This window comes from Typha angustifolia, chromosome 11, assembly GCF_048772165.1.
Source record: "Typha angustifolia cultivar Huaian chromosome 11, ASM4877216v1, whole genome shotgun sequence".
In the NCBI taxonomy this organism is placed as follows: domain Eukaryota; kingdom Viridiplantae; phylum Streptophyta; class Magnoliopsida; order Poales; family Typhaceae; genus Typha; species Typha angustifolia.
In genome coordinates this window covers 4,413,207-4,437,456 of record NC_133249.1, presented here as the reverse complement: position 1 = coordinate 4,437,456, position 24,250 = coordinate 4,413,207, and the positions used below count along the sequence as shown (strand labels likewise).

Sequence of the window (24,250 nt, the reverse complement as noted above, 5' to 3'; positions counted from 1 at the left end):
GCATCCCTCTCGCATGCTCGCACGTGCGAGACCTCCCCTTCTTTCCCCTTCGCGACCTCCAAACCACCGTCTCTCACGTGCGGACACCCACACAAATCTCCGCTTTCGCCTCTCTCTCTCTCTCCCTCTTCCCCCTCGTTTCTTTTTCCTTCCCCTAATTCTTTGGCCAAGAGGAGATCCCCGAAAAAAAAAAGAAAAAAAAAGGAGGAAAAAGAAAAGATAATTAATTCAAACCCTAGGCGGCCCGATCCGCTCCTCGAAGAGCATTTCCTTCCAGCTCTGGTGGGGGAGCGAGGTAGAGCTAGAGAGAGAGGAAGGCGTCGTCGGTGGCCATGTCGACGGAGGACGAGAAGCTTCTAAAGGAGGCGAAGAAGCTTCCGTGGGAGGAGAGGCTCCTTCACAAGAACTGGAAGGTCCGGAACGACGCCAACATTGATCTCGCCGCTCTCTGCGACTCGATCACAGATCCCAAGGACCCTCGTCTCAAAGAGTTCGGTAAAATTTCTACCACTTCCCTCCGATCTGATCGTCTCCTAGGCGGATGGGATCTCGAGATCGCCTCGATCTGCGATCCGTTCGGTTTCCGTTGATTATTAAGTGATTTCTGGTGTGTTAGATCTCAAGGTGTTTGGTTATTGCATTAGGGCCGTTGTTGAGGAAGACAGTGGCGGATTCGAATGCGCCGGTGCAGGAGAAGGCACTTGATGCCCTAATCGCGTTTTTGCGAGCCGCTGATGCGGATGCCGGAAGGTGTTGTGGAATTCTTTTGTCATTTGGCTATTTTTGGTTTTGATTTAGTTTCACATTTCTCATCATGTGGTTGGTTGTAAATGTAGGTACGCTAAGGAGGTATGTGATGCAATCGTTGCAAAGTGCCTCACTGGGCGGCCCAAGACTGTAGAGAAATCTCAGATGGCATTTCTTTTGTGGGTGGAGTTGGAAGCCTCAGAAGTATTCCTGGTAAGGGCAGAAAATGAAGAGTATCATTTTCTTATTTCCTAATTCTCAAGAGTGGATTCTCGAAAAAAAAAGAACTTAAGAGAGACTATAATTGGCATTTCCATACATGTGTAAGCGCTGTAGTAACGACTTTTTAGCTGTATTTCATCTTGTATTGGATACCCATATTAGGTCATTGACTCATTGTATATCACTATGTTTATTGCATCTGTTCACAACTTAGTATGATTTTTGGTAAATGTAGCACAAATGGTTAGTTTGACATCAACTATTTTGTTTCTTAGGTTCTGCTTTCATTATTCAAGATTAATCAGGAAGTTTTTTTTTTTTTTTTGATTCTGGACTACCTAAGTTCCTGTAAGGGAATTAATTAAAACTTAAAAACTTTTGAAGATTTTTTATATCTCTATATCACACTCTTCTCTCATTGCATAACCCATGTAACTCTTTTGCTGCAAATGTGTTTTAGATTAAAACAAATCAAAAGTAAAACATAATTGTAACTTAGGTAATTAAAAGTAGGACAGATGAGACAGAAAATAATGCTAGATGAGTTCGTAAAACAAGTTCACAATACTGATAAAGGTTGTGTTTTCTGTCATGAGTATGAATGTGTGATAATATATACTGTATCATATATATGTTGGCTTTTCAGTTTATCACAGAAGTTTGGGGTGGGAGTTCTAAGTTGTATTGGTATGTACATGTCAGAAAGTAGACTGGTTAACCTCCAGATGGTCTGCAGATGTGTTTCTAGTGGGTTAGATGGCTTAAATAGTGAATAAAGATAAGTAGTAGAAATTCATGCTAAAGAATTATGCAATACATCAACTAGTCCAAAAATGTTTGTGATCAATTTTCTTTTACTATGGCACTCAAAACTTTGGTTTGTAACACATTTATTTTAACTTGTTAACTTTTACTTTTATAACATACTGCTAGATAATTTACAAACTATTGGTAGCTAAAAAGAAACAGACTTGCTATCATTTGGCTAGGTCTATTAAATCTCTTCCCATGGGTTTCTTTCCTTGATATCCCCATTCGCCTCCCTTGAGTGCAATCGACATGTTTATCTTTATTTTTGGGTTTACTGAAATAACAGCAGTGATGGCAAATATTCTTTTCCTGACAAAACCTAACACAGATAAAACAACTGATGACCAAAGGAAAACATGAAGCATAAGCATTGTACAGGTGATGTCTAAATGCATTCTGTTTATAAGAACTATAGCTTTGGTAACAACTAATTCTAGTTGAAGTCATCACTTATTTTCATTCTTAGTATAAATGCGTGAAACAATGCCAAGACATATCATAATGGCATAGTTGCCGCAACCAACTTTCGAAGCCTTTATAGGGAATTTCTCAAGATGTCAAAGTTATTGCAGGGCTAAATATGATGTGCTTAACTAGTACTTGTTAGGAAATACTGAAATAATCAATAGCTGTCATGGATTTATTGTGCATGAGATCATTGCTATTTTTCTCAATATTAGGAGAATTTATTCAATGGAGAGCAGAGTTGCTGTTAGCTGACCTACTTATTACGTAGTGTTGTTAATGTGAACATATTGCAGAATCTTTGAAGCTACGGAGCAACATCTTTTTTCCTGGCCGCTAGAGAGAGATTCTAGATTGAGATATTTATACTCCAAGTCAAACAATATATGCCTTTAAGTATGACTGCAGAAGTAAGCATTGTTTGGATGCTTCTATTATAATCAGAACTAAAATGGAAACAAAAATTTATCATGTATGTGCTGTAATGTTTGACCACTAACTAAAAAGATAGTCATGCAATTATTTAATGTGCAATGATGATTTTAGTGGTGTGAATGGTACATGCTGTCCAACACAAGTTTATACTGTATTAAGCTATATATATATATATACATATACATACATATGTATGGGGTAAGAGAGAGAGAGAGAGAGTCAACTATGCAGCAAGTTGTCGTCGAAGATGCTACTATCGTTCCCCTTCTTAGGCGGTGTGTGGAGGGATTTTTTTGGCTAGAAATTGGTGACCAAGAATTGGGTTAGATGATTCACTTGAATACCATAACCAAACCCCCTTTTGGAATGTCTTTCCTACAATACTGGCTATGTTCCGAAGGGCAAATCTCTCTCTCTCTCCCACTTTCAACTGTGAGTTGTGACATGGCATGGGCGGCATACTAACTTGTACCTTGCCTTCCTTTTTAAAACCTTGTTGAATTTCCAAACATCACTTTGGATATGGTAGGTTGGCAAGAATTGAGAATGATTAAAACTATGATACTCATAAAATTTAGATTTTCATATACTTATTCAATACCTGTGGAGTATATATACATACAATTAAGTTTCAAACACATGATCAGGGCTGATGTCTTGATTCACTCTATTGAGATCATTGGCATGAAGTTTGGAAATCATAGGACTGATTCATGTGCCTGATCATCTCCGTGTATAGACTTAATAGCCAAATAGGAAACCGATCTTAAATCTTTAGGAACATAATTAGTGGCATTTTCTTGATAATTGTCTACAGTTCTCTCATTTCTAGGCTTGCTTACTTCTCTAACCAAATTTCCTCAACCTTGATGAGTATGAAAGGTACTGCAGTCAATTGACTTAATAATTAATATAATCTCATGACTTGTTATTACCTTTTGAGTTTTTACTTTTATATTACAACGGATTGATACCTAGTGAATGACTATGCTATCCTGGATACTTTTCTTACAAAATAATATGCTTGGACTGCGATATCAGGAAGCCATGGAGAAGGCTATAAAAAATAAAGTTGCAAAAGCAGTTGTGCCAGCTATTGATGTCATGTTTCAAGCTCTTAGGTACGTGCTTAACCCTCTTCCTATTTGGTGTTCTTTTTTCTTTCCATTTGCACTACAACAAATGCATAAAGTTTGTTGTTTTTTTGATGTGTTTCTTTTATCCAGTGAATTTGGAGCAAAGGTTGTGCCCCCAAAGAAAATTCTTAAAATGCTTCCCGAGCTTTTTGATCACCAAGACCAGAATGTCCGTGCATCATCTAAAGGATTGACTCTTGAGCTTTGTCGCTGGATTGGGAAAGAGCCGGTAAAATCAATTTTGTTTGAGAAAATGCGAGATACAATGGTAAGTATAGCTCTTTAGTGTCATAAATTTACCTTTCATACTTTCGATCTGAAGCTGTTCCTTGTTTCTTTGAAGAAAAAAGAGTTGGAGGCAGAACTGGCCAATGTGACAGGTACTGCTAAGCCAACTCGCAAAATAAGGTAAATGTTTTAATTGAAATTTAAAACTGTTTTTGTTTTCAAAATACTAGTTTCTGTTGAAACATGTACCGCAAACTGAATTACGTTGTAAGCTCAAATAACAATATATTTCTTTGCCCAGTGGTAAAAATACTTGGAATGATATTAAAAAACAATATTCTATTTACAAATGTGCACTTTAAGTGATTTTAGATAACAAAGGTTTTGTTGTATAAGATTTATCTACACTAGATCTATCTAGGAAAATTCAGTGCAGTTTTTACAACTTATACTTGTAGGAAATCTGTTGCACATTTATTTATTTTTGAAACCAGAAATGTGTAAGTAAGTTATCATAGTTTGTCATAATTGAACCTTTTCTTTGATTAAGAAATTTTATTCCATTTGTGGTATTTCCTCAAGAATGACTATTTTAACTCAGTAAGTTATGGAACTTGTGTGATAGATGAACAACCAAAATAGTTTGGGGAGAAAAAAATACTCTTGGACATTCATTTGTGTACACTCTAGTAATGATCTCAAATTAGAGAACAATATAATAGATCCATGTCCTGATCTGTAAAACAGCAACAACATGCGTGGCCTCTGTAGTCTGGACTATTGGGGCTATATATCCTTATACATAATTATGGTTAAAATATGTATAAGACATAAGTGCCTTTCTTTCCCCTATTTTAAGAGCTATCAACATATGCCTAATTTAATCACCTATAAACTCAAAGTTGGTTTAAGTCCAGTTTAAACACTTTAAAACAATTGATTGCATTTTTGGTTGAGCCGAACATTTTGTTCTTCTAAACCATATAGTTTGTAGTTAGATTACTCCAAGATGGGGTCAATTCTTCAACAAGAAAAGGAGATTGATGGGCACATCATATGTAGAATTACACTAAGATGGTTAAGTGGTGAACTTACTCTAGCACATTGACTTATAACTGTATACTCCCCATGTGAAAATTACATCTAATAAAACGGTGATAAACTTGTAATACTTGCCATGCTTTCTAGATCAAAATGTTGTGCAATTAGAGAACAACTCATGGAAATGTTGCTTTGCTGAGTTCAGTGTGTTGAGATGAATTAGTGAAGTTGTTGGTGAATTATTATAGGCTGAATTATCTGTAAGACAATGTGAAGAAGTTTAGTGTAACATCATACAACAACATTCTGGCAAATTTTTTTCCAGATCTGAGCAAGACAAGGAGCCAGAGCAAGACATTGTTCCTGAAGCTGTGGGTGTTGGGGTTTCTGAAGAATCTGTGGCTGATGGTAGGAAGTCATCCGATAAAACCTTTTTCTGAACTTTTTTTAATTTCACTATCCATCTGAAATGTTTTTTTTTCCCCACTATTGACATGATGCAAATGCTGATGCACTTCTTTTTACAGCTTGCCAGGAGATAGATGAATATGACCTGGTTGATCCTGTAGACATATTGACTCCCTTGGAGAAGTCTGGATTTTGGGATGGAGTGGTTAGTGATTTGATTCTTCATTTTAAGTCTTTACCATGCTTTCCTTAAGTTCCTTAATGACTGCTATGCTTGTTCTAGTTTTAAAGAACTGTAAAAGCTGTTTGTTAGTATCAACCCCCCCAATGGAAATGATATTTTGTGATATCAGAAAGCTGCTAAATGGTCTGAAAGGAGGGATGCTGTTGCAGAGCTGACTAAGCTTGCTTCCACAAAGAGAATTGCTGTTGGTGATTTTGCTGAAGTCTGTCGGACCCTTAAGAAGGTATTACTCATTTATACGATACTTCTTAGTTCTTATTTTTTATATTGTTTGCCTAATTACTAGAATGCATATCATCTGGAGGGTATCTAATTAAAATAAAATTGTCTGGTATACTATAATGCAATAATGAAACAACTCTTTTGCTAAGTTTTCTGCGACTGATTCTCCATCATCTATTAATGATAGATTACCTTTCCTGTAGTTTAAATTTTTGTGATGATTGTCTTTGTTTTGGTGATGTGATGGGTGATTATCTCTGCTTTCATTTGTTCTGGTTGCAGCTTGTTACAGATGTGAATCTAGCTGTCTCAGTAGAGGCTATCCAAGCAATAGGAAATTTAGCTAGAGGTTTGAGAAATCATTTTGCTGGAAGTTCACGATTTCTCTTGCCTGTACTACTTGTAAGTGACTTAGATGCTTCTATGTATCCTTGCCCTTCATTACTTCAGTTCCTTTTGTTTTGTTGTTATTCATCATATGCTGCATATATCCTGTAATGGTTGATGTGGAGTTCCATATTGTGCATCCTAGGATTACTAGCATAGGTTGTAGTAAGTATATACATTTTTTTTTCTCGATTGAATTTATTTTAGATCTTTATTTTAAGTACTGCATGTTGTATTAATTGAAATGACTTATACTTTATGTTTTCCGTTTTCTGTAAATAGGAAAAATTAAAGGAGAAGAAACAAGTTTCAGCAGAAGCTCTTATGAATACCCTTCAAATGATGCATAAATCTGGCTGCGTGGCGCTTGTGGATGTCATTGAAGGTCAGTGTTTGTCTAGGTAGCAGTTGCTATATTTAGGTAGCAGTTACTATTTACTACTGATCTTTTCTTATGTTCTACTTCTTGTTACTTATGTTGCATGTAGAACTGTAGAAGTACCACTTTTTCATATATCCATTGGCCATTATCTACTATAAGTTTCAGCTGTGGAAAGGCTTGGATATGAATATATATGTAAATAATATGGGCAACTATTCTAAAAACTGCACATGCATATGCACACTTAGACTTGAGGCTGTCAAAATAATCATGTCTCTTGAGCTTGGCCCAAACTAGGCTTCATTTAGGCTTGAATCAGATTGGCTTAAAGCCTTTAAACTTAATTGAGACCAAAGGTTGCCATGCAAGCACAGTACCGACATGTGGCATGAGTGATGTAGCGCAACACCGCTATCTCAGCTCTTAGCATCAATCCGTCACAGAGAATTGACTGGAGGTAGTGAGTAATGGTGGAGAGGGTCACTGTGAATTCGTCGCCCTCTTCTCTCCTCACTGTTGTAGCCGCCCTCCTCTTGTTCTCTCTTGTGTGCCCTAACCAAGGTTGAATACAATTAGAGGGGTTTAAAAGCTCTTAATGGGTCGAGAATAAAAGATTTGCTTTGGGGATCTAATTAAACTAAAAGATGAGAGAGAGGAGGGCAGCGATGACAAACTGATTGTCGGTGGTGGAAACTCCCTCTCCCTTTCTCTTTATCCTTTTCTCTCTCTCTCTCCTTTTCTCCTCTTGTATGGGGTTGCGACCACACGATTGGCAAGTGTATGCCGTGCCACAGGCATGGCAATCCTCGATTGAGACAAGCTTGATCAGTCTTTGTAAGCTTTAAATACATTAAATATGTATAAAACCATAAAGTTCGTACTGGGTACCACCCTTAAGCATGATTCAGTCAAGCTTGACTTAAATCAGGCTTAAATTTACTAAATTGAGACCAACGTGAATTTGATTTAACCTAATCAGGAAGCTCCTAATTAGCTTCCTAATCTGAAGGGTTGGCATCCATGCTTACGTCATATGTTAATCAGGATTTAAGGAAAGTAACTTGATTGGTACCAAATGCTAAATTGGAGAGGTTAAGTGCATTTATCATGTCTGGGAGAGGAAGATGGATTTTCTTTACCTTTTCCCAACATCATTCTTTACGTAAAATATGTAAAGTAATTTTAATTGAGAGAAGTAAATAATTGATCATTTTCAGCTCCAGATATTTTATATCTAAAGATGCAAGTTGCATTTTCAATAAAGTATGCTTGTGTAATGGATCAATCTTTTCCATGCTAAATTCTTGTAAAGTAATTAGTTGCTTATTACTGCAGAGGTTCGTGTGGCTGTGAAAAATAAGGTTCCGCTTGTGCGGTCACTAACATTGAATTGGGTAACATTTTGTATTGAGACAAGTAATAAAGCAACCATTCTTAAGTTGCATAAGGAGTATGTTCCTATCTGTATGGAGGTCAGCAAACAATGACGGCATTTGTTTCTTAGTTTCTTGTACATTTTCCCCTACAGAATACTGTATCTGAACATATTCTATTGTAATACAATCTCTATGTAGTGCTTGAATGATGGTACCCCAGAAGTGCGAGATGCAGCCTTTGCTGCTTTGGCTGCTATAGCTAAGGTAGGTGCATTTTAATAATTTCCTATCCTTAGACCAGTTCACACTATATTAGAAAGATTTTTAGTTAGAAGAAAAGCCAGAATATATTGCCTCGTTGTCTTTGGTTTTCTAGATGGTTGGTATGAAGCCCTTGGAAAGATCTCTAGAGAAGCTTGATGAGGTGAGGAAAAAGAAGCTCTCAGAAATGATTGGGCTTTCTGGCAGTACTGCAGTTTCTAGTTCAACAGCAGGTTCCAACTTTGACTTCAACGAATATATGTTAGTTTTTTAAATGTTTCTCTCTAAAGACTTAGAGTTGCTGTCCTTTCTGTTCTCTTTTCTTCAGCTCCTATTTCAAGTTCAAGCTCAAGTATCTCTGGCCATGAGGTAAACATAGCTTATTATTTTCAAAGATGCTGTATTTAAGGTTTTATAACCACCCTTTTTAATCCAGAAATTTCACTCTAAGAAGGCCTAGTACATGGTTGGTTGTTATAGTAAATTATTCTTTTTGAAAAAGTAATTTATACTTGGAAGGTCAATAGAAGAAGAAAGAACCTAATTATCATTATCTGAAACATAGTTGCAATAATTTTTAAAATGGCTATTTGGATATTTAGTTGGAACTAATAAAGCAATGTGACTTCTTGAATTTGAATAAAATGGTATTGAGTTTTTCTTAGATTGTTCTTTTAATCCATAAAGAAGCAGCTACTTTAAACTTGCACATTGTTAGTCTCTACTCATGATTCTATATTATGTTTTGATTCATTTAAATTTTGAATAGAAAATATTTAATGATTATCGCTTATCATGTGAAAGTTTTGATGATATTTTCTTCAAGAGTAAGTTTTGAATCTTTTGATGTTATATAGTTGTTGATGAGTGGTATATTGATATTGAAATTATTGTTAGCAACTTTGTTTGGTCAACATCATAAACTCCAAAATGAAATCCACTGGAAGATTTGATAGATCTTATGATTAGTTGGCAAGTTAACAATCTTTTAGTAGTAATGCCAATTTTCTTACCACTGTGAATTTAAACTAGAGTAACCTTTGCCCTTGCACCTACAAACCAGTTGGCTGGTCAAAAGATGCCTAATTGATTACCAAGTTATGCAAATGGAACCTTGGATTAACTTCTGGATATTTCTCTAGATTTGAAAGGTGTAGAGACATGGCTTTAGCTTTTAAGGCCTTTGGTATCAGACCTGCAATTATCTCCATGGCATACAAATAGTGTCAAATTTATTGCTGCGTCCTGTTATGGTTTCAATAAGTGATATTTTCATAATTTGATCATCAGGTATAGTAGTGTATTGGAGAAGGAATTAATATTCATTAAGTTAATACACCAGTTTTCACTTGTAGAATTGTGTTTATCATTTTATAGTATGTATTACTAGATTTCCTTGAGACGAGCTATTTATCCTGGCATAATGTGTTGAGCTAGGAGAGTCATGGTCCAAGCAAAAGAGGGCTTGACATATACTTTGTGACCTAATTTAGCCCAAAAGCTTAAGCTATTAGTTGAAGACTTGACTTGGGAATTCATAAACCCTTTCATGCTTTTTCCCCCCTTTCCTCCAATGTGAGGCAAAACCCTCACATGTGATACTCAACACTACCCCTCTTCTTCAGTTTAAAAAAAAACTCCCTCTCTTCACATGTGAGCCCATATCAACTACTCATGCTCAAGTTCAAATCTGCTAATCTTAACTAATTTTTTTAGTCAAATTTTCTATCAGGTTGTATCATTAGAGAGTTTGGCTTTTCGATGCACTTACACTCTTCATGAGTCATCACGAATTCCACTCTTCTAAACCCATGCGTCAACTTCATGCACTTTTGTCCTAACATGTGGCTTTTGCTCCATCGCGTGTAATCGAGCTTGCATGTCAATCTCGTGTGTCCGAGCCCAATCCCAAGCCTTAGCTCCACTAATTGCATCACACAACGACTAACCTATATTACTATGACTCTACCATAAGAGCTTTTAGGTCCACCAAAGCCCACTAGAATGGCCGCACCAAACTGCTTACGAGTAGTCTAGACTCTAGGGTTATCGAATTATTGACTCCGATACTAATTGTTGGAGAAACATGGGAGTCATAGTCCATGTAAAGAGGACTTGACACAAACCTTAAAACCTAAAGTTTGAGCTCTTAAGCTATTAGGGGAGGACCCAATATATAAACCCTTCTACTTTTTCCTCCTTCTCCAATGTGGAATTTAACCCTTGCATGTAATTCTCAACAGAATGATCCTTAAGAGGGAGAGGAAACCTGTACTGAGATTAGATGAAGTAGTAAGAGGAGACTTGATAGAACTTGATTCAAACAACCTTGCAGTTGAATAGATGAGTGGAAAAAAAATGATTGACATAGCTGATCCGAAATTGTTTGAACTAGAGGCTTGATTGTTGTTGTATTAACAATTTTTTCCCCTTTTGAGTTAGATTATTATTCCAAAGGCTTGGAAAGTGCGTATTATCTTGAGGTGAAATGCATTTATGCAACATCTTAGTTTTCGATGGTTTTTATTTATTTATTGTAAATTGGCATACCTTTTGAATCTTTGATTGATATAATGCAATACCAGATCTTGTCTGCTCTTTCTTCTGATCATTATTTACATTAGATACTGGAAAAATTATGTTTACTGTATATATTGCCTTCAATGGAAAGTGAGAATGCTCCTTAATTCCTATGAAGGCTAATGATACCTCATTGGTGAGAAGATCAGCAGCAAGCATGCTTAGCGGAAGGAAGCCTGTCCAGCCAATGGTTGGTATCATTATTGTTTATGATGGACATTTCTCAGATAGGAACATCTATAGTTTTTGCATTCTGCTATTTCATTGACATAAAATTATCATCATGCAGTCACATAGCAAGAAAAGTGGATCTGCAAAACCTACTGTAGTGAAAAAGGCTGATGGTGGTGGACAAACTAAGGCCATGGGATCAGTTGAGGTTGAAGATGTTGAGGTGATGTGCTTATAGGGAACACATAAAATCGGACAATTTTAAAACTAATGAAAGTTGCTTTTGTTTTTGGTAAATAAGATACTACTGAAAGCTAATCAATGGATATTTCATAAGTGGAACAATAATCTGTTAGTTGTCATGTTTCTCGGTTTATAGTTCGCTATATTAGAATGTGTTAGTATCTCATCTTCATTTTCTTGAATGTTCTTGCAGCCAAGAGACATGAGTCTGGAAGAAATTGAAGAACGTTTAAGTTCTGTTATTAAGACTGATACAATTTCTCAGCTAAAGAGTGGTGTTTGGAAAGAGCGTCTCGAAGGTTTCTTATTATTCTTTATCAAATCTGTTAGTTTTTGTTGATACGGAGTCTAATACCTTGGCTTATATCGCGGATCTCTTCTCCTATTTACAATAACTTACATATCGAGCTTTCCAGGATAAAGCAGGTATCCCCTGCATAGTTGGATAAGAAACTAATTAGTTTATTTCTTTTTACAGCTATTGGCTTGCTGAAAGAAGAGGTTGCTAATATCACTAATCTTGATCAGTCTGCTGAGCTCTTGATTCATTTATTATGTGCTGTTCCTGGATGGACAGAGAAAAATGTCCAGGTAAATTGCATCATCGCTGTAGTTACTAAATGCTAATTGCTTTACTTTGGCATGCATTGTCATTCAATTTTCAATGAAACAGGTCCAACAACAGGTCATCGAAGTCATCACTTACATAGCATCCAATGTGAAACGGTTTCCAAAACGATGTGTTGTACTTTGTCTTCTTGGTATGCCTTGATCTATTTTTACTTTTTACTTTTTTGTTGTAGTTCTTTTATCTTGATATGGATTTGTGTAATTTTTTTTTGATATAAGTTAATCTGCAAAACGCGGATGTGCTTCAGTAGTTATTATGTAGTTGAAATTTTTATGCTTATGTTTTCTGGAAGTGATTCTACATTTGTTTCATTAAAATGAGACTGTACATAGCTCCTTTCCTACATCTTTTTGATTTCATTTTATAATAGTGATACTATTTTGTTTTACTTTTGTATTTTCACAACCGTGAACTGTATATGCAAATGGGATGTTATGAGGCATTCTTGAGCCATACTACATTTTTCAGGTATTAGCGAGAGGGTCGCTGATATTAAAACACGTGCCCATGCAATGAAATGCCTTACTGCTTTCTCTGAAGCAGTTGGCCCCGGTTTTATTTTTGACAGAGTGAGCTGATCCTTTCCTTCATTTGCCTTTCATTTTGTTGTCTAATTTCCATGTAATCTTGTTCTATTGAGGTAATGTTTATGTCAAATGCACAAACCTTAGCTTGCAAAATGTCAAATTTTTGGTGAAATAACCTTATAAACTGTTATAAGCCCATCACAAACAAGTATGGCTGGATTGTGATCAATGATTAATTTATATGGACAGCGTGTATGCAGAATTCTTAAAAAATTTTGGAGAAAACAAGCTATTGCAAGTGGTAACAAAGATTTATAGGATGTAACAAAGGAGTGGATAATTATGTTTGCAGCAGTGTCAACTGCATACTTGCTCATCCTTGCATGGAACACTAAAAGTAGCATCAAAGAAGTTCCTTATTCCAATCATTAAAAGTCGGTCTCCTGATTTAGGAGCTACACCACAACAGACAAGATAATTGTCAGGGTAATTTGAAATATGATAGTATGAAGTTATGAACTATGAAATATGATTGTAGCAAGACCAGCAAACAGCATCAATACATAACATTGTATTCTCCCATAGATTCTGCAACTGAACAAGTAAAACATTTCACACCGAACAGATACTGCTTTAACTGCAACATCAAATCCATAGACAGAATTTATTGTGGCAAGTAAATGATTCCAAATATAGATCTTTTTATATGTAAAGTTCCAAGTTTTGGAAGAATTAGACCATGCAGAATGTTCAAATAATCTGGCATGAAACTACAAGAGCTTGTGAAGGCTCTTTATAGTTTTTATTTTTTATTTCTGGGAGATTTGTTATTAACTGACCTCCAATCTTCGATTTGTTCTGTTTAAATCTCTCTCTCTCTCTCTCTGCATATATCTGTGCATGTCTGTGTGCATCCTTATTAGTATCAGACAGCACTAACAAGTTGTACTTACGATGTTGTAGCTCTACAAAATCATGAAGGAGCATAAGAATCCTAAAGTTCTCAGCGAAGGTCTTCTATGGATGGTCTCTGCTGTGGAAGATTTTGGCATTTCGCATGTAAAGCTAAAGGTGTTATAATCTATCCACTTGTGTGTTGCTATTTCTCTTTTCCTTGTTCAGTGTTCATTTTTTCCATTTTAAAACTAAAAGGTAGTGTTACTTCATTGCAGGACCTGATTGATTTCTGCAAAGAAGTTGGATTGCAATCGAGTACTGCTGCAACAAGAAACTCAACCATTAAACTTATTGGAATCCTGCATAAATTTGTTGGTCCAGGTAGCTTTCTTCGTTTTTTTCTCAACAGTGGGTACTTCTGATTTGTAGAGTTTCTTAAAGTTAAACCTTCCTGCAGACATCAAAGGGTTCTTAAGTGATGTTAAACCTGCTTTGCTTAGTGCTCTTGATGCGGAGTGTGAGAAAAACCCATTTGAAGTAAAACTTCTGCTCCTCAGACGTGAATTTATTTTATGATCCTTTTGACTCATTATGTCTAACATATGTAGCTTGTTAATCGACAGGGAACTGCTGCAGCCCCTAAAAAGACAGTGAGAACATCTGAATCTGTATCCTCCGTATCGGCAGCAGGATTTGATGGTCTACCAAGGGAAGATATCAGTGCAAACATAACACCTACTCTTTTGAAAAATTTGAGCAGCCCAGATTGGAAGGTATAAGAAATAAGTTTGATATCTTTGTCAATTATCACAATTATCCTTAGTCCTGTCTTTCCTGTATTATGCAAGTCTTGTGTGGTTATGCATATGGTAGGTTCGCTTGGAATCCATAGACTCAGTTAATAAAATACTGGAGGAAGCCCATAAACGCATCCAACCTGCTGGCACCGGTTAGTTTTTTTCACCACACCACATTTTTCTTGGTGTGCAAAATTATTTTTGGAGCTAATGCACATCAATCTGAACCTATGTTTCCTGTTTCCTCAATTTACAAATTATCAGGCGAGCTATTTGCAGCTCTAAGAGGTCGTCTGTATGACAGCAATAAAAACTTAGTGATGGCAACCTTGACTACCATCGGTGGTCTTGCATCTGCCATGGGTCCTCCTGTTGAGAAGTCAAGCAAGGTTATAAGATGACATCGACTTACTATTACATTCTGAATTCCTTTGTAATTTTTATTGAAGCGGCGATGGCATAATTGCTGACACCATACTTTATAAAGGGCATTTTGGCAGATGTACTCAAATGCCTCAGTGACAATAAGAAGCACATGAGAGAATGCACTTTGAACACTTTAGATGCATGGGTTGCTTCGGCCCAACTCGATAAAATGGTATGTGCCAATAAAAATATTATTTCAAAATGGATTTTGGTTTTCATCTTTCTAACCTTTCATTTTCCTGTGTTTTTCCAGATTCCGTACATTACGGTTGCTCTCACTGATCCAAAGCTTGGTGGTGAAGGGCGAAAAGATCTTTTTGATTGGTTGTCTAAGCATCTTCTAAAGATAAATGACTTGCCTGAAGCTCTGCAACTACTGAAGCCAGCTGTATCTTCTCTTACGGTATTAATCATCTGACTGACGCATTAGTTGCCTTTTTTTGGTGGATAAATCCTTCACATGATTTCTTCATGTTTCTTTCTCTAGGATAAATCGGCGGAAGTTCGAAAAGCTGCTGAATCTTGTCTTGGTGAAATATTGAGGATTTGTGGCCAAGATGCTGTACGTGTTTATATTCAATCTCTCTCTCCCCCGACAAACATCCTGATTTCTTATGGCATTGGTGGCATGTATTAGTTGTTTACATCTATCTTTTAATGTACACTTAGGTGACCAAGAATTTGAAAGATTTGAGGGGACCTGCTCTGACTCTCATAGTCGAGCGATTGAAATTGTCCGGCATGCCTGAAGGTGCGATATTCAGATTGCTTCTTTTGCACCTCCTTTTTCATTGTGTTTTCTATAGTACTCATCTTTTCTTTGGCAACCTACCAGAAGCTTCAGATGCATCAAAGATGATAACTTCGGGACTGCCATCTAAATCTGGCATGAAGAATGTAAAACCTGGTTTAAGTAGTATAGGTGATCGTGGAACTAGACATGGCATCAAAGCTGTATCATCGGTTTGTGTTCTTTTTGACTTATTGATATAACTTTTCTAGAATAAGTTTGCATCATTCTTATATTTATTTGCTTTCTTTTTTGGATAGAAAGGAGTCCCAACAAGAGCTTCAAAACTTGATGCTATTGTTTCTGTTCAAGACCTTGCTGTTCAGTCACAGGATTTATTCAACATCAAAGACTCAAACAAGGTCATCTATTTTCAACTACAATTTTCCATCTTTACTGTTATATGTTCTTATGCTTCCATTTTATTAATTAGGATGAGAGACAGAGACTTGTTCCGCGTAAATTCAAGTTTGAGGAGTTACGACCTGAGCAGATCCAGGAACTGGAAGTATGTATTTTGGAGAATATATCTGAAACAAATATATTATACAAGCTTTTGGATCATTGCTTTAATGGGTGAACATGCGTGCTGCTTCTCTTTATCAGTCATAATTTGCATATCCCTTTTACCTGTGAATTTAACTTGCTTTACCTTAAACTGTTGTCATTTTCTTTGTGCTTCTCTGAAGTGCTATGACGGTGCCTTTACAGGCACAGTGGGCACTACCATTGGGAGCCACTAAATAATCAAGATTTATCCTCTAAATTCCTGTTTGGCTGAAGATCTTTCCTGCATAGGGCAATTTCATTTTTCTACCATCCGTCTTTCATATTTGGCAACTACTCATTATAATGCTTCTTATACATCAGTAGAATTTTCATAGAAGTATTAGATAATCCACTATAAGTGCCAATTGCTTCATACCATACTTGACTTTGGAGAGTCAAATTCCATCTTACTGCTCCTGATAGTGTAGTTTCTTTGAATAGGAAATTTGTGATCATCTATTTTTCAAACGATAGGGTTATGTGGATATGCTATTCATTTTAAAATTTTAATATACCCTGTGTTGCATAGAATTCATGCTGCATATTACAATTTTTTTTTGGCACCAAGTTTTATAAAAACTTGGATTATACCTTTAAGACCTCTGTAGTAAGGGGCCATTTCTAGAGCTTTCATTGCAGGGGTAGAGAAGGGGGTAGAATATTACCAAAGCCGGGTTGTTTTTGGGTATGATCCTACTTAAACTAAAAACCCGTTTAACTTAATTTCAACGTATTTAACCCAAAACCCCATTTTTGGTCTAGGTTGGTCAGCCTCACCAAGAATTTATGTGACTCCCATCTTCTTCCAGTTCCACCTCTTCCTTTCCTTGCAATTGATGCCCTTACTGTCACTCTTTCCCCTCCCTCTTGTATCATACCATGGCAGCCGGGCAACACAAATCCTCAACCTGGTCTAATTTTTACAATAGTAAATATCAGTGCTTCTTTATTGTTCAATCTATAATTTTTCCCTCTTACATCCATCTTGTGTCGTGTCTTCTACTGGCTCTATTATATTTGTATAACTGGCTACTTTTCTATATATTAAGGTAGAATTTTGTGTCTGTCAGATATCTTTCAAGTACCCAAGAACAAGAGTGTAGCCAAGAAGATTATGATGTTGTCAGATGGTTAATTTGATGAAATCAATACTGGATGGTGTTTAAAGACTAGTATGCTAACAAAGATTTTGTTTACATGCACTTGTATTCATAGGAGGCTGATAATATTTCTAACTTAGAGACAACTTTAATTCTTATTATGTTTATCAAAATCTAATTTTGAAGCATCTAATATCATGCAACTTCAAAAACCACTATTGCAGTCTGATTTTATGAAGCATTTGAGAGAAGACCTTAGCAGGCGACTTCTCAGCACAGACTTCAAGAAGCAAGTAGATGGGCTTGAGCTGTTACAGAAGGTACTGCTATTTATTTCTTGACTACTGTTATATGTTTGAAAATATGTATGTTTATGTCCATCTAGAGAAACTTGAGTTGATGTACATACAATATCTGTAATGGCTGGTAATGTAAGAAATGTCCTTTGGTTACTTAGGCTCTTCTGTCCAGCACAAAGGAAGTGATTGACCTTCTTGACATACTATTAAGGTGGTTTGTCTTGCGGTTGTGTGAATCTAATACAACATGCTTGTTGAAGGTAACTACTATTCTTCTTGTTTTGCATGCCGATCCCTTCTCTTGTATGTTTCCACTTACTATTTGGCATCACAGTAACTGATCATTTATATATTTTTGGATAGGTGCTTGAGTTTCTTCCTGAACTGTTTGATGTTCTGAAAGATCAGAGTTACACTTTGACTGAAGCTGAAGCAACAATTTTCCTTCCATGCTTTGTAGAGAAGGTATTTCAATTACTTACTTGGTATCCAACACCTAATTGATTCCTGTCTGATTTTTTTCTTAATGTAATTAAAAAATTAGTAATTTTCAGTTTTCTTTCTTTCATGCATGAACTAAATAATAGTATGTATTCAATAGTCAGTTGATTCAGTTTCTTAAATCTAACAATTTAATTTCTTTTTTTTTTCCTGCTAAGCACTGGTTTGTTGCTTAATTCCAGATGACGAGATATTTCATTTGCTAACTTTACTATATTATTGGAATGTATAGTCTGGTCATAACATTGAAAAACTGAGAGAAAAAATGCGCGAGCTGATGAAGCAAATTGTTGGTGTCTATCCTGCCTCAAAGCTTCTTCCTTACGTTTTGGAAGGCTTGCGCTCAAAGAACAACCGTACTAGAATCGAATGTGTTGATTTTGTTGGATATATCATTGATCATTATGGAGCTGAGGTGCACTAACTAATGCTGTTAGTCTTGTGGTCTACTTGTTTATCTGTAAGTTGTGCTCATCTGTTTTCTCTGTTGCAGATTAGTGGACAGTTGAAATCTTTGCAGCTTGTTGCTGGGTTGGTATCAGAACGGGATGGTGAAATTAGGAAAGCTGCTCTCAATATGCTTGCTACTGCTTATAAGAATCTTGGTATGGTTTTCTTTTTTGATGAGTTTATCCATAAGTTTTTTCGCAGTTGTTCAACATCTGTGGAATGGCATGTGTTTATTCTTGATCATTTTCTTACACAGGCGAGGATGTATGGAAGTATGTTGGAAAGCTGTCGGATGCACAAAGGAGTATGCTTGATGATAGGTTTAAGTGGAAGGTCAGTATTCACTATTGTGAAATTCCAGAAATTAGCAACTTTTGTTGTTTGTAGTGTCATTGTAGTTTGTTGGATTGGCGGGGATAGGAGAAGCTAGTTCTGAAGTCCATGCTTATAATGGAGCTTTGGTTATTCAGAATTTCAGATGCACATATCAGAGAAATTACTAAATGATTTCTAACTACCGTGCTGTTCCTTCTTGCAGGCTCGGGAAATGGACAAGAGAAGGGAAGGACGGCCGGGTGATGCTAGAGCAGCTTTAAGACGATCAGTTAGGGAGAATGGGTAATAATTTTCGTCCCACCTTTTGCTTGCATGTTTGTGTATTCTTCACTTGAACATAACAAATTAGACAATCAGTTAAGGAGGATGGGTAATACTTTTTGTCCCACCTTTTGTTAATTTGGTGACTTTCATTGTTTTGAAATCTGTCCTCTGAAAAGAGTATGCCTGTACTTGCGGTGTTATTGTCTTTATATGCAAATAGTTACTAGCAGAGCAGCATAAGGTATTTCTGGTAGAGTCTGAGGATGATTTTATGTTGAAAATGCCATTTATGCCCACTATGTTTATGGGATGAACTTTTTCCCTATAAAAGATTTATGAAATTACTAGAAGCTAGAAGATCTCATTTCATCAAAATATGTCATACTCAATTCAAATTATGAGTTCTAATTTACTTTCTTTTTATGTATTAACAATATGTTTTTTCTGAAAAATTATGACCATTAATTTTTATTTGACACATGAGATAGATAGGTAACATACTTTCAAGAGATTTTCTGGATGGGCTATAAATTTACAGTTAGCACTTGGCATCATGTCTATTCTTGTTTTTTTTAAATGTGTTAGCATCTTTTGAGATGGATTCTTTCATGAATTTTTATATTATGAGATCCATCATTTTTGTGTCATGTTCTTTATTATTAACGTACTAATAAATTATTTCGTTGTGAATTACAGGTCAGATGCTGCTGAGCAGAGCGGAGATGTTCTTTCACGTTCCGTGTTGGTTCCAATGATGACAAGGTATTTATAGGAATTTTTGTTGTTTCAATGTCTTACAAGTTGAGAATTTTAGGAACATGATGTGTTCCTATAAATATCATGTTTCTTTCCGCTTCACAATTTTGTGGTTAACATAAAAGTTATTTAGCAGCAGGGAGAACATAGGCTATGCTGGCAGTCATTTGGAAAGGCACATGATAGCCCGGCAGCTGGATGCAACAAATGGTCCCACAGACTGGCATGAAGCTCTCGATATCATTGCATCTGGTTCACCAGAGAAGGTTCTGTTTGTGCCAGCTTTAACTGTGAATGTCTTTCTTTATGAAGTTATGAAGCCATACTGGCTATTATGCTATCTGAAATGGAAATATGCATGTGGTTTCACTCCTTGCATGCTTGTGCTCTCCTTTTGTTCTATTATTTGTTGAGATAGTGAAGTGGTTTCTCAAACTTCATTCAAGAAGTCATTTTTATATTTAGGCATAGGAAAGGGAAGGTATGTTGAAACTCTAGAGATAGATACTGTTATTAACCGGGAAGTAAACATGAGTGTTTTTGACTAGGCAGTCATAACATGACAAAGAACTGAGGCAAGACCTATTTGTCACTGTTGCATTTCTGTATGTGGTTTTCCCTGATTAATTGGTAAAATTAAAAGGGTTGCACCTCTTCTTTCTTCCTCTCTTGGCGGTGAGATTTGATGATATGGCTTCAATGTTCTGTTTGAAAGTCATCTACTGGTTCTCAAATGATTTAATAAGCAAAAGTCTGATTGTTGGCCGAGTCATTTGGTCTAGCCCAACCCTTTTTTTTTTTGCAAAGGTTTCTTTTACAGTACTTGTCTTACATAAATTTTCATCTGGTGTAGTCTGTCGAAGGCATGAAAGTTATCTGCCATGAGCTGACACAGGCCACAGGGGAACCTGAAAGCAGTCTAATTGAAGATCTTGTTAAGGAAGCAGATAAATTGGTTTCATGCCTAGCAATTATGGTAACTGATTCCCCCTTCTCAGTAATATAACTCATTTCACAACTTTCTGCTCATTTTCTTTATGGCGAAAATTGCAGGTTCCCAAGACATTTAGTTTTAGTCTTTCTGGGGCTTCTTCAAGGTCTTGCAAGTATGTTCTGAACACACTTATGCAGGTGAGTGTTTCTCCCTAATATTTCTCACTGAAAGCATGTCTTTTATATATTGTTGAACTGTAGATAGATATTTTACAACTGGATACTCTGCAGACCTTCCAGATAAAAAAACTTGCTCATGCTGTGAAGGAGACTACCCTAGACAACCTCATCACTGAATTACTACTTTGGCTTTTAGATGAAAGGGTTCCTTTGATGGATGATGGCAGCCAGCTACTGAAAGCACTAAATGTTTTGATGCTTAAAATTCTGGTTGGTGTACAATTGTTACAACTCATTCCCTTCTGTGTTTCTGATAGTTAATCTATCCCATTTGTGCCTACTTGAATAGGACAATGCAGAACGGACATCATCTTTTGTTGTGCTAATTAAATTATTGAAGCCTTTGGACCCTTCAAGGTGGCCAGCTCCTGTGCCTAGCGAGTCCTTTGCTACCAGGAATCAAAAGTTTTCAGATCTAGTGGTTAAATGCCTAATAAAGCTGACTAAGGTGCGTATTTGTTGCTACTCTATGTATTGCCAGGATGTGATGCTTTTCCTAATGTCGTCTGCAATTCTTCAGGTACTGCAGAGTACAATATTTGAAGTTGATCTTGATCGTATTCTTCAAAGGATTCATGTCTATTTGCAAGAACTAGGGATGGAAGAGATACGGAGAAGGTATCTTTTTTGTTTTTCTACTTATACTTTCTCGTTCTTGAAATTCTATTGTTTGTTCCTTGGTTTTATTTCTTATCTGATCTTTCATGGAACCATGTAGAGCTGGAGCTGATGACAAGCCATTACGAATGGTAAAAACAGTTCTGCATGAACTTGTTAAGCTTCGTGGGACAGCAATTAAGGGTCATCTCTCCATGGTTCCTATAGATACAGAACCTCAACCTATCATTCTCGCATACATTGACCTAAACCTTCAGGTGAACATTTGTTTTTGTGGTGATTTGCTTTATCTTTCTCTGAAGGTGGTTATACTGATTGGCAATTTCTTCAGACACTGGCTGCTGCCAGAATGTTGACACCATCTGGTCCCATGGGTCAAGCACACTGGGGTGATACTGCTTCAAACAATCCAACTGTAACAACTCATTCTGCAGATGCTCAACTGAAGGTGCTGAACCCCCTTCCCTCTACTTGCATTTAGTTCTTTCTTTACTTTTTCGTTGTTATCAGGTACTGTAATTCCTACCTATTAATTGTATATTTTTATTCTGTTTTACTTGCAATTGTTGACTTTGCTTGGAACCTTTCTTTTGGGTAACATGAAACAGCAAGAGCTTGCTGCAGTATTCAAGAAAATTGGTGACAAACAGACATGCACCATTGGGCTTTATGAACTCTACAAGATCACTCAGCTATATCCAAAGGTAATGAACATGGCAGTCTAAGAAGTGTCAAAACAGAAACAGGATACAGTTAGAACAGAATATTTATATGCAATGTTGGCAAATTTTAGAAAATGGGAATACAGTGAGTTACAACAATAAACCTGGAAGTATAACATTAAGATATGGCTTTTTGTGCCTTAATGTTTTGTGAGGAACTAGTAGTTCGGTTTGTGAAGACTAACTAAAAACAGGCACATCTGTGAATTGAAGCAGCTATCGTCAAAACAAATGTGACTCCAATCTGATTGTGGCGTCTTTCTGATTTATAAAACTAAACTGTTACGACAATTGTCAATCTTGTCAATGGATACGGTAACAATGTCATATCTAACAGCCTCTTTTCCCTTTACTGAGAACATTGATGGAACTTCCGTCTATGCCTTTAATTACTTCATTGTTCACTCCATAAAATCCTTGAACAAATTATCCAAGAATTATAATGGTATATGAGACTTGTATACCCATTGCTGTAATACTGTTTCTATTGCTGCAAGATATGGATGTTGTGTGTATTGTTCCAATATCATATATACGAAAACTATCTTGTGTGTGCCATACTCGGTATATATTTAGTATCAGTATCTGTATGTTAACCAAATATGAGCACACTGCTAGTTATGATGGGGTATCATTGTTTTACATAGAGCAATTCTGGTTCTCAACTGTTCAACACTGAATGGCTAAGCAATCCAATAATCTGCTAGACTTTGGCAGGGGCACCTTTATTGTCTAGGGTACTTTGGGGTTCATTGTTTAGTAGTCAATTGTTTCTACATAATTCTTATTTTTTGTATGTTTATGTCTGGTATTTTCTATTTGTCTGCAGGTTGATATATTCTCTCAGCTCCAAAATGCTAGTGAAGCTTTTAGAACATACATTAGAGATGGGCTCGCACAGGTTTGTAATGTCTTTTGTGCCTCAGTAGTCTCTGGCAGAGTGGAAAATTCTTATGCTAAGAGTAGTTGTTACATTTGACATGTGCAGATGGAAAAGAATGCAGCAGCTGGAAGAACACCTTCTAGCCTTCCAATATCCACCCCACCTCCCTTGGCAACTATTCCATCTCCGAAATTTGCACCCTTGTCTCCTGTACACACAAAACTAAATGGAAAACCTGAAAACACAAATGCCAATATGGTAGTATCTTATACTGAAGAAGAAGTTAATGGTACTGCAGCCCCCTTCAGAGCCCAAGTTGATTCATCAGACTTCAGGATGCATTTCAGTGATGACCGAAACGAGAGATATCCAGCTGCAGGTCTCTTTCCTCTCCACCTATTTGCATGCCCCTGCTTCCACAATTTTCCTTATATAAGTTTGTTTGTTTTTGACGGTGAGCAGCTCCAGCAATGGCGGGCACGCTGGATGCCATCAGAGAGCGGATGAAAAGCATCCAAGCTGCAGCTTCTGTAGGCCATATGGATGGTGCAGTCCGGCCTTTGGCAGACAGCAACAGCAATTTGCTTCATGGTATGGACAACATGGACGGGGAGCCCCAATCGCAGACAAATGTTCTTCCTATGGATGAGAGGGCTTTATCTGGACTGCAAGCCCGGATGGAGAGACTTAAAAGTGGGTCAATCGAACCACTGTAGTGTAATTACATGGCGTATTTTTTCCAGCGCTTGTAATTCTTGGAAATCGAGAAAGGCGTGGTCATTCCCTCGCAGATATGTAGGTGTTTCCATGAACGAGAGAAGTCGGGGATTTGGTAAAGTTGCATCCGATGCAAGTTTCTTCACAGCTTTGAGATGCAACTGAGCTTATAGAAGTCTGGTAAGATAATTCCAGATGCTCGTTTTTCAATATCCCGTCCTGGGGCATGTTTTAACATACTGGCCTTTTAATATATTCTTGTCCATATTTGCTTCTTTTTTCCCCTCCTGTATCATATCATTACAGAGACGAATTCTTAAAATTGTTATCGAATTTACAATTCATGTGTAACATCTTACGAGTTGTGCTAACAACGGAAATCTCATTAGCTATCGGGTTTTGCTTCTCCAAATGAAAAAAGAAAATCAAACTCCGTCAGTGCACGATACTTAATTG

General features: G+C 36.7%; 1 protein-coding gene across 3 annotated transcripts; it reads left to right on the top strand.

The window, feature by feature from the left end:
• The first annotated feature begins 105 nt into the window (after positions 1-105).
• Positions 106-24,145, top strand: LOC140769645 (protein MOR1-like). Of its 3 annotated transcripts, none has more exons than XM_073110438.1 (54): positions 106-495; positions 645-750; positions 837-960; positions 3,721-3,800; positions 3,906-4,083; positions 4,159-4,223; positions 5,410-5,492; positions 5,612-5,697; positions 5,846-5,959; positions 6,241-6,360; positions 6,628-6,730; positions 8,063-8,199; positions 8,302-8,367; positions 8,480-8,597; positions 8,693-8,733; positions 11,063-11,134; positions 11,234-11,338; positions 11,552-11,657; positions 11,837-11,949; positions 12,032-12,119; positions 12,458-12,558; positions 13,480-13,587; positions 13,689-13,794; positions 13,871-13,950; positions 14,037-14,186; positions 14,287-14,362; positions 14,475-14,599; positions 14,698-14,808; positions 14,890-15,039; positions 15,124-15,198; positions 15,306-15,387; positions 15,472-15,599; positions 15,687-15,788; positions 15,860-15,934; positions 17,300-17,395; positions 17,533-17,634; positions 17,738-17,839; positions 18,108-18,290; positions 18,369-18,480; positions 18,582-18,658; positions 18,864-18,943; positions 19,622-19,687; positions 19,821-19,947; positions 20,535-20,657; positions 20,735-20,812; positions 20,906-21,064; positions 21,144-21,302; positions 21,375-21,472; positions 21,573-21,729; positions 21,804-21,920; positions 22,081-22,176; positions 23,024-23,095; positions 23,183-23,456; positions 23,540-24,145. In XM_073110438.1, the coding sequence occupies exons 1-54, from the start codon at positions 333-335 to the stop codon at positions 23,791-23,793; spliced, it is 6,069 nt and encodes a 2,022-aa protein (XP_072966539.1). In that variant the 5' UTR covers positions 106-332; the 3' UTR covers positions 23,794-24,145. The 3 variants fall into 3 exon arrangements, with proteins under 3 accessions (XP_072966539.1, XP_072966537.1, XP_072966538.1); XM_073110436.1 differs by having other exon boundaries at positions 19,815-19,947; XM_073110437.1 differs by having other exon boundaries at positions 108-495; positions 19,818-19,947.
• Positions 24,146-24,250: the final 105 nt, after the last annotated feature.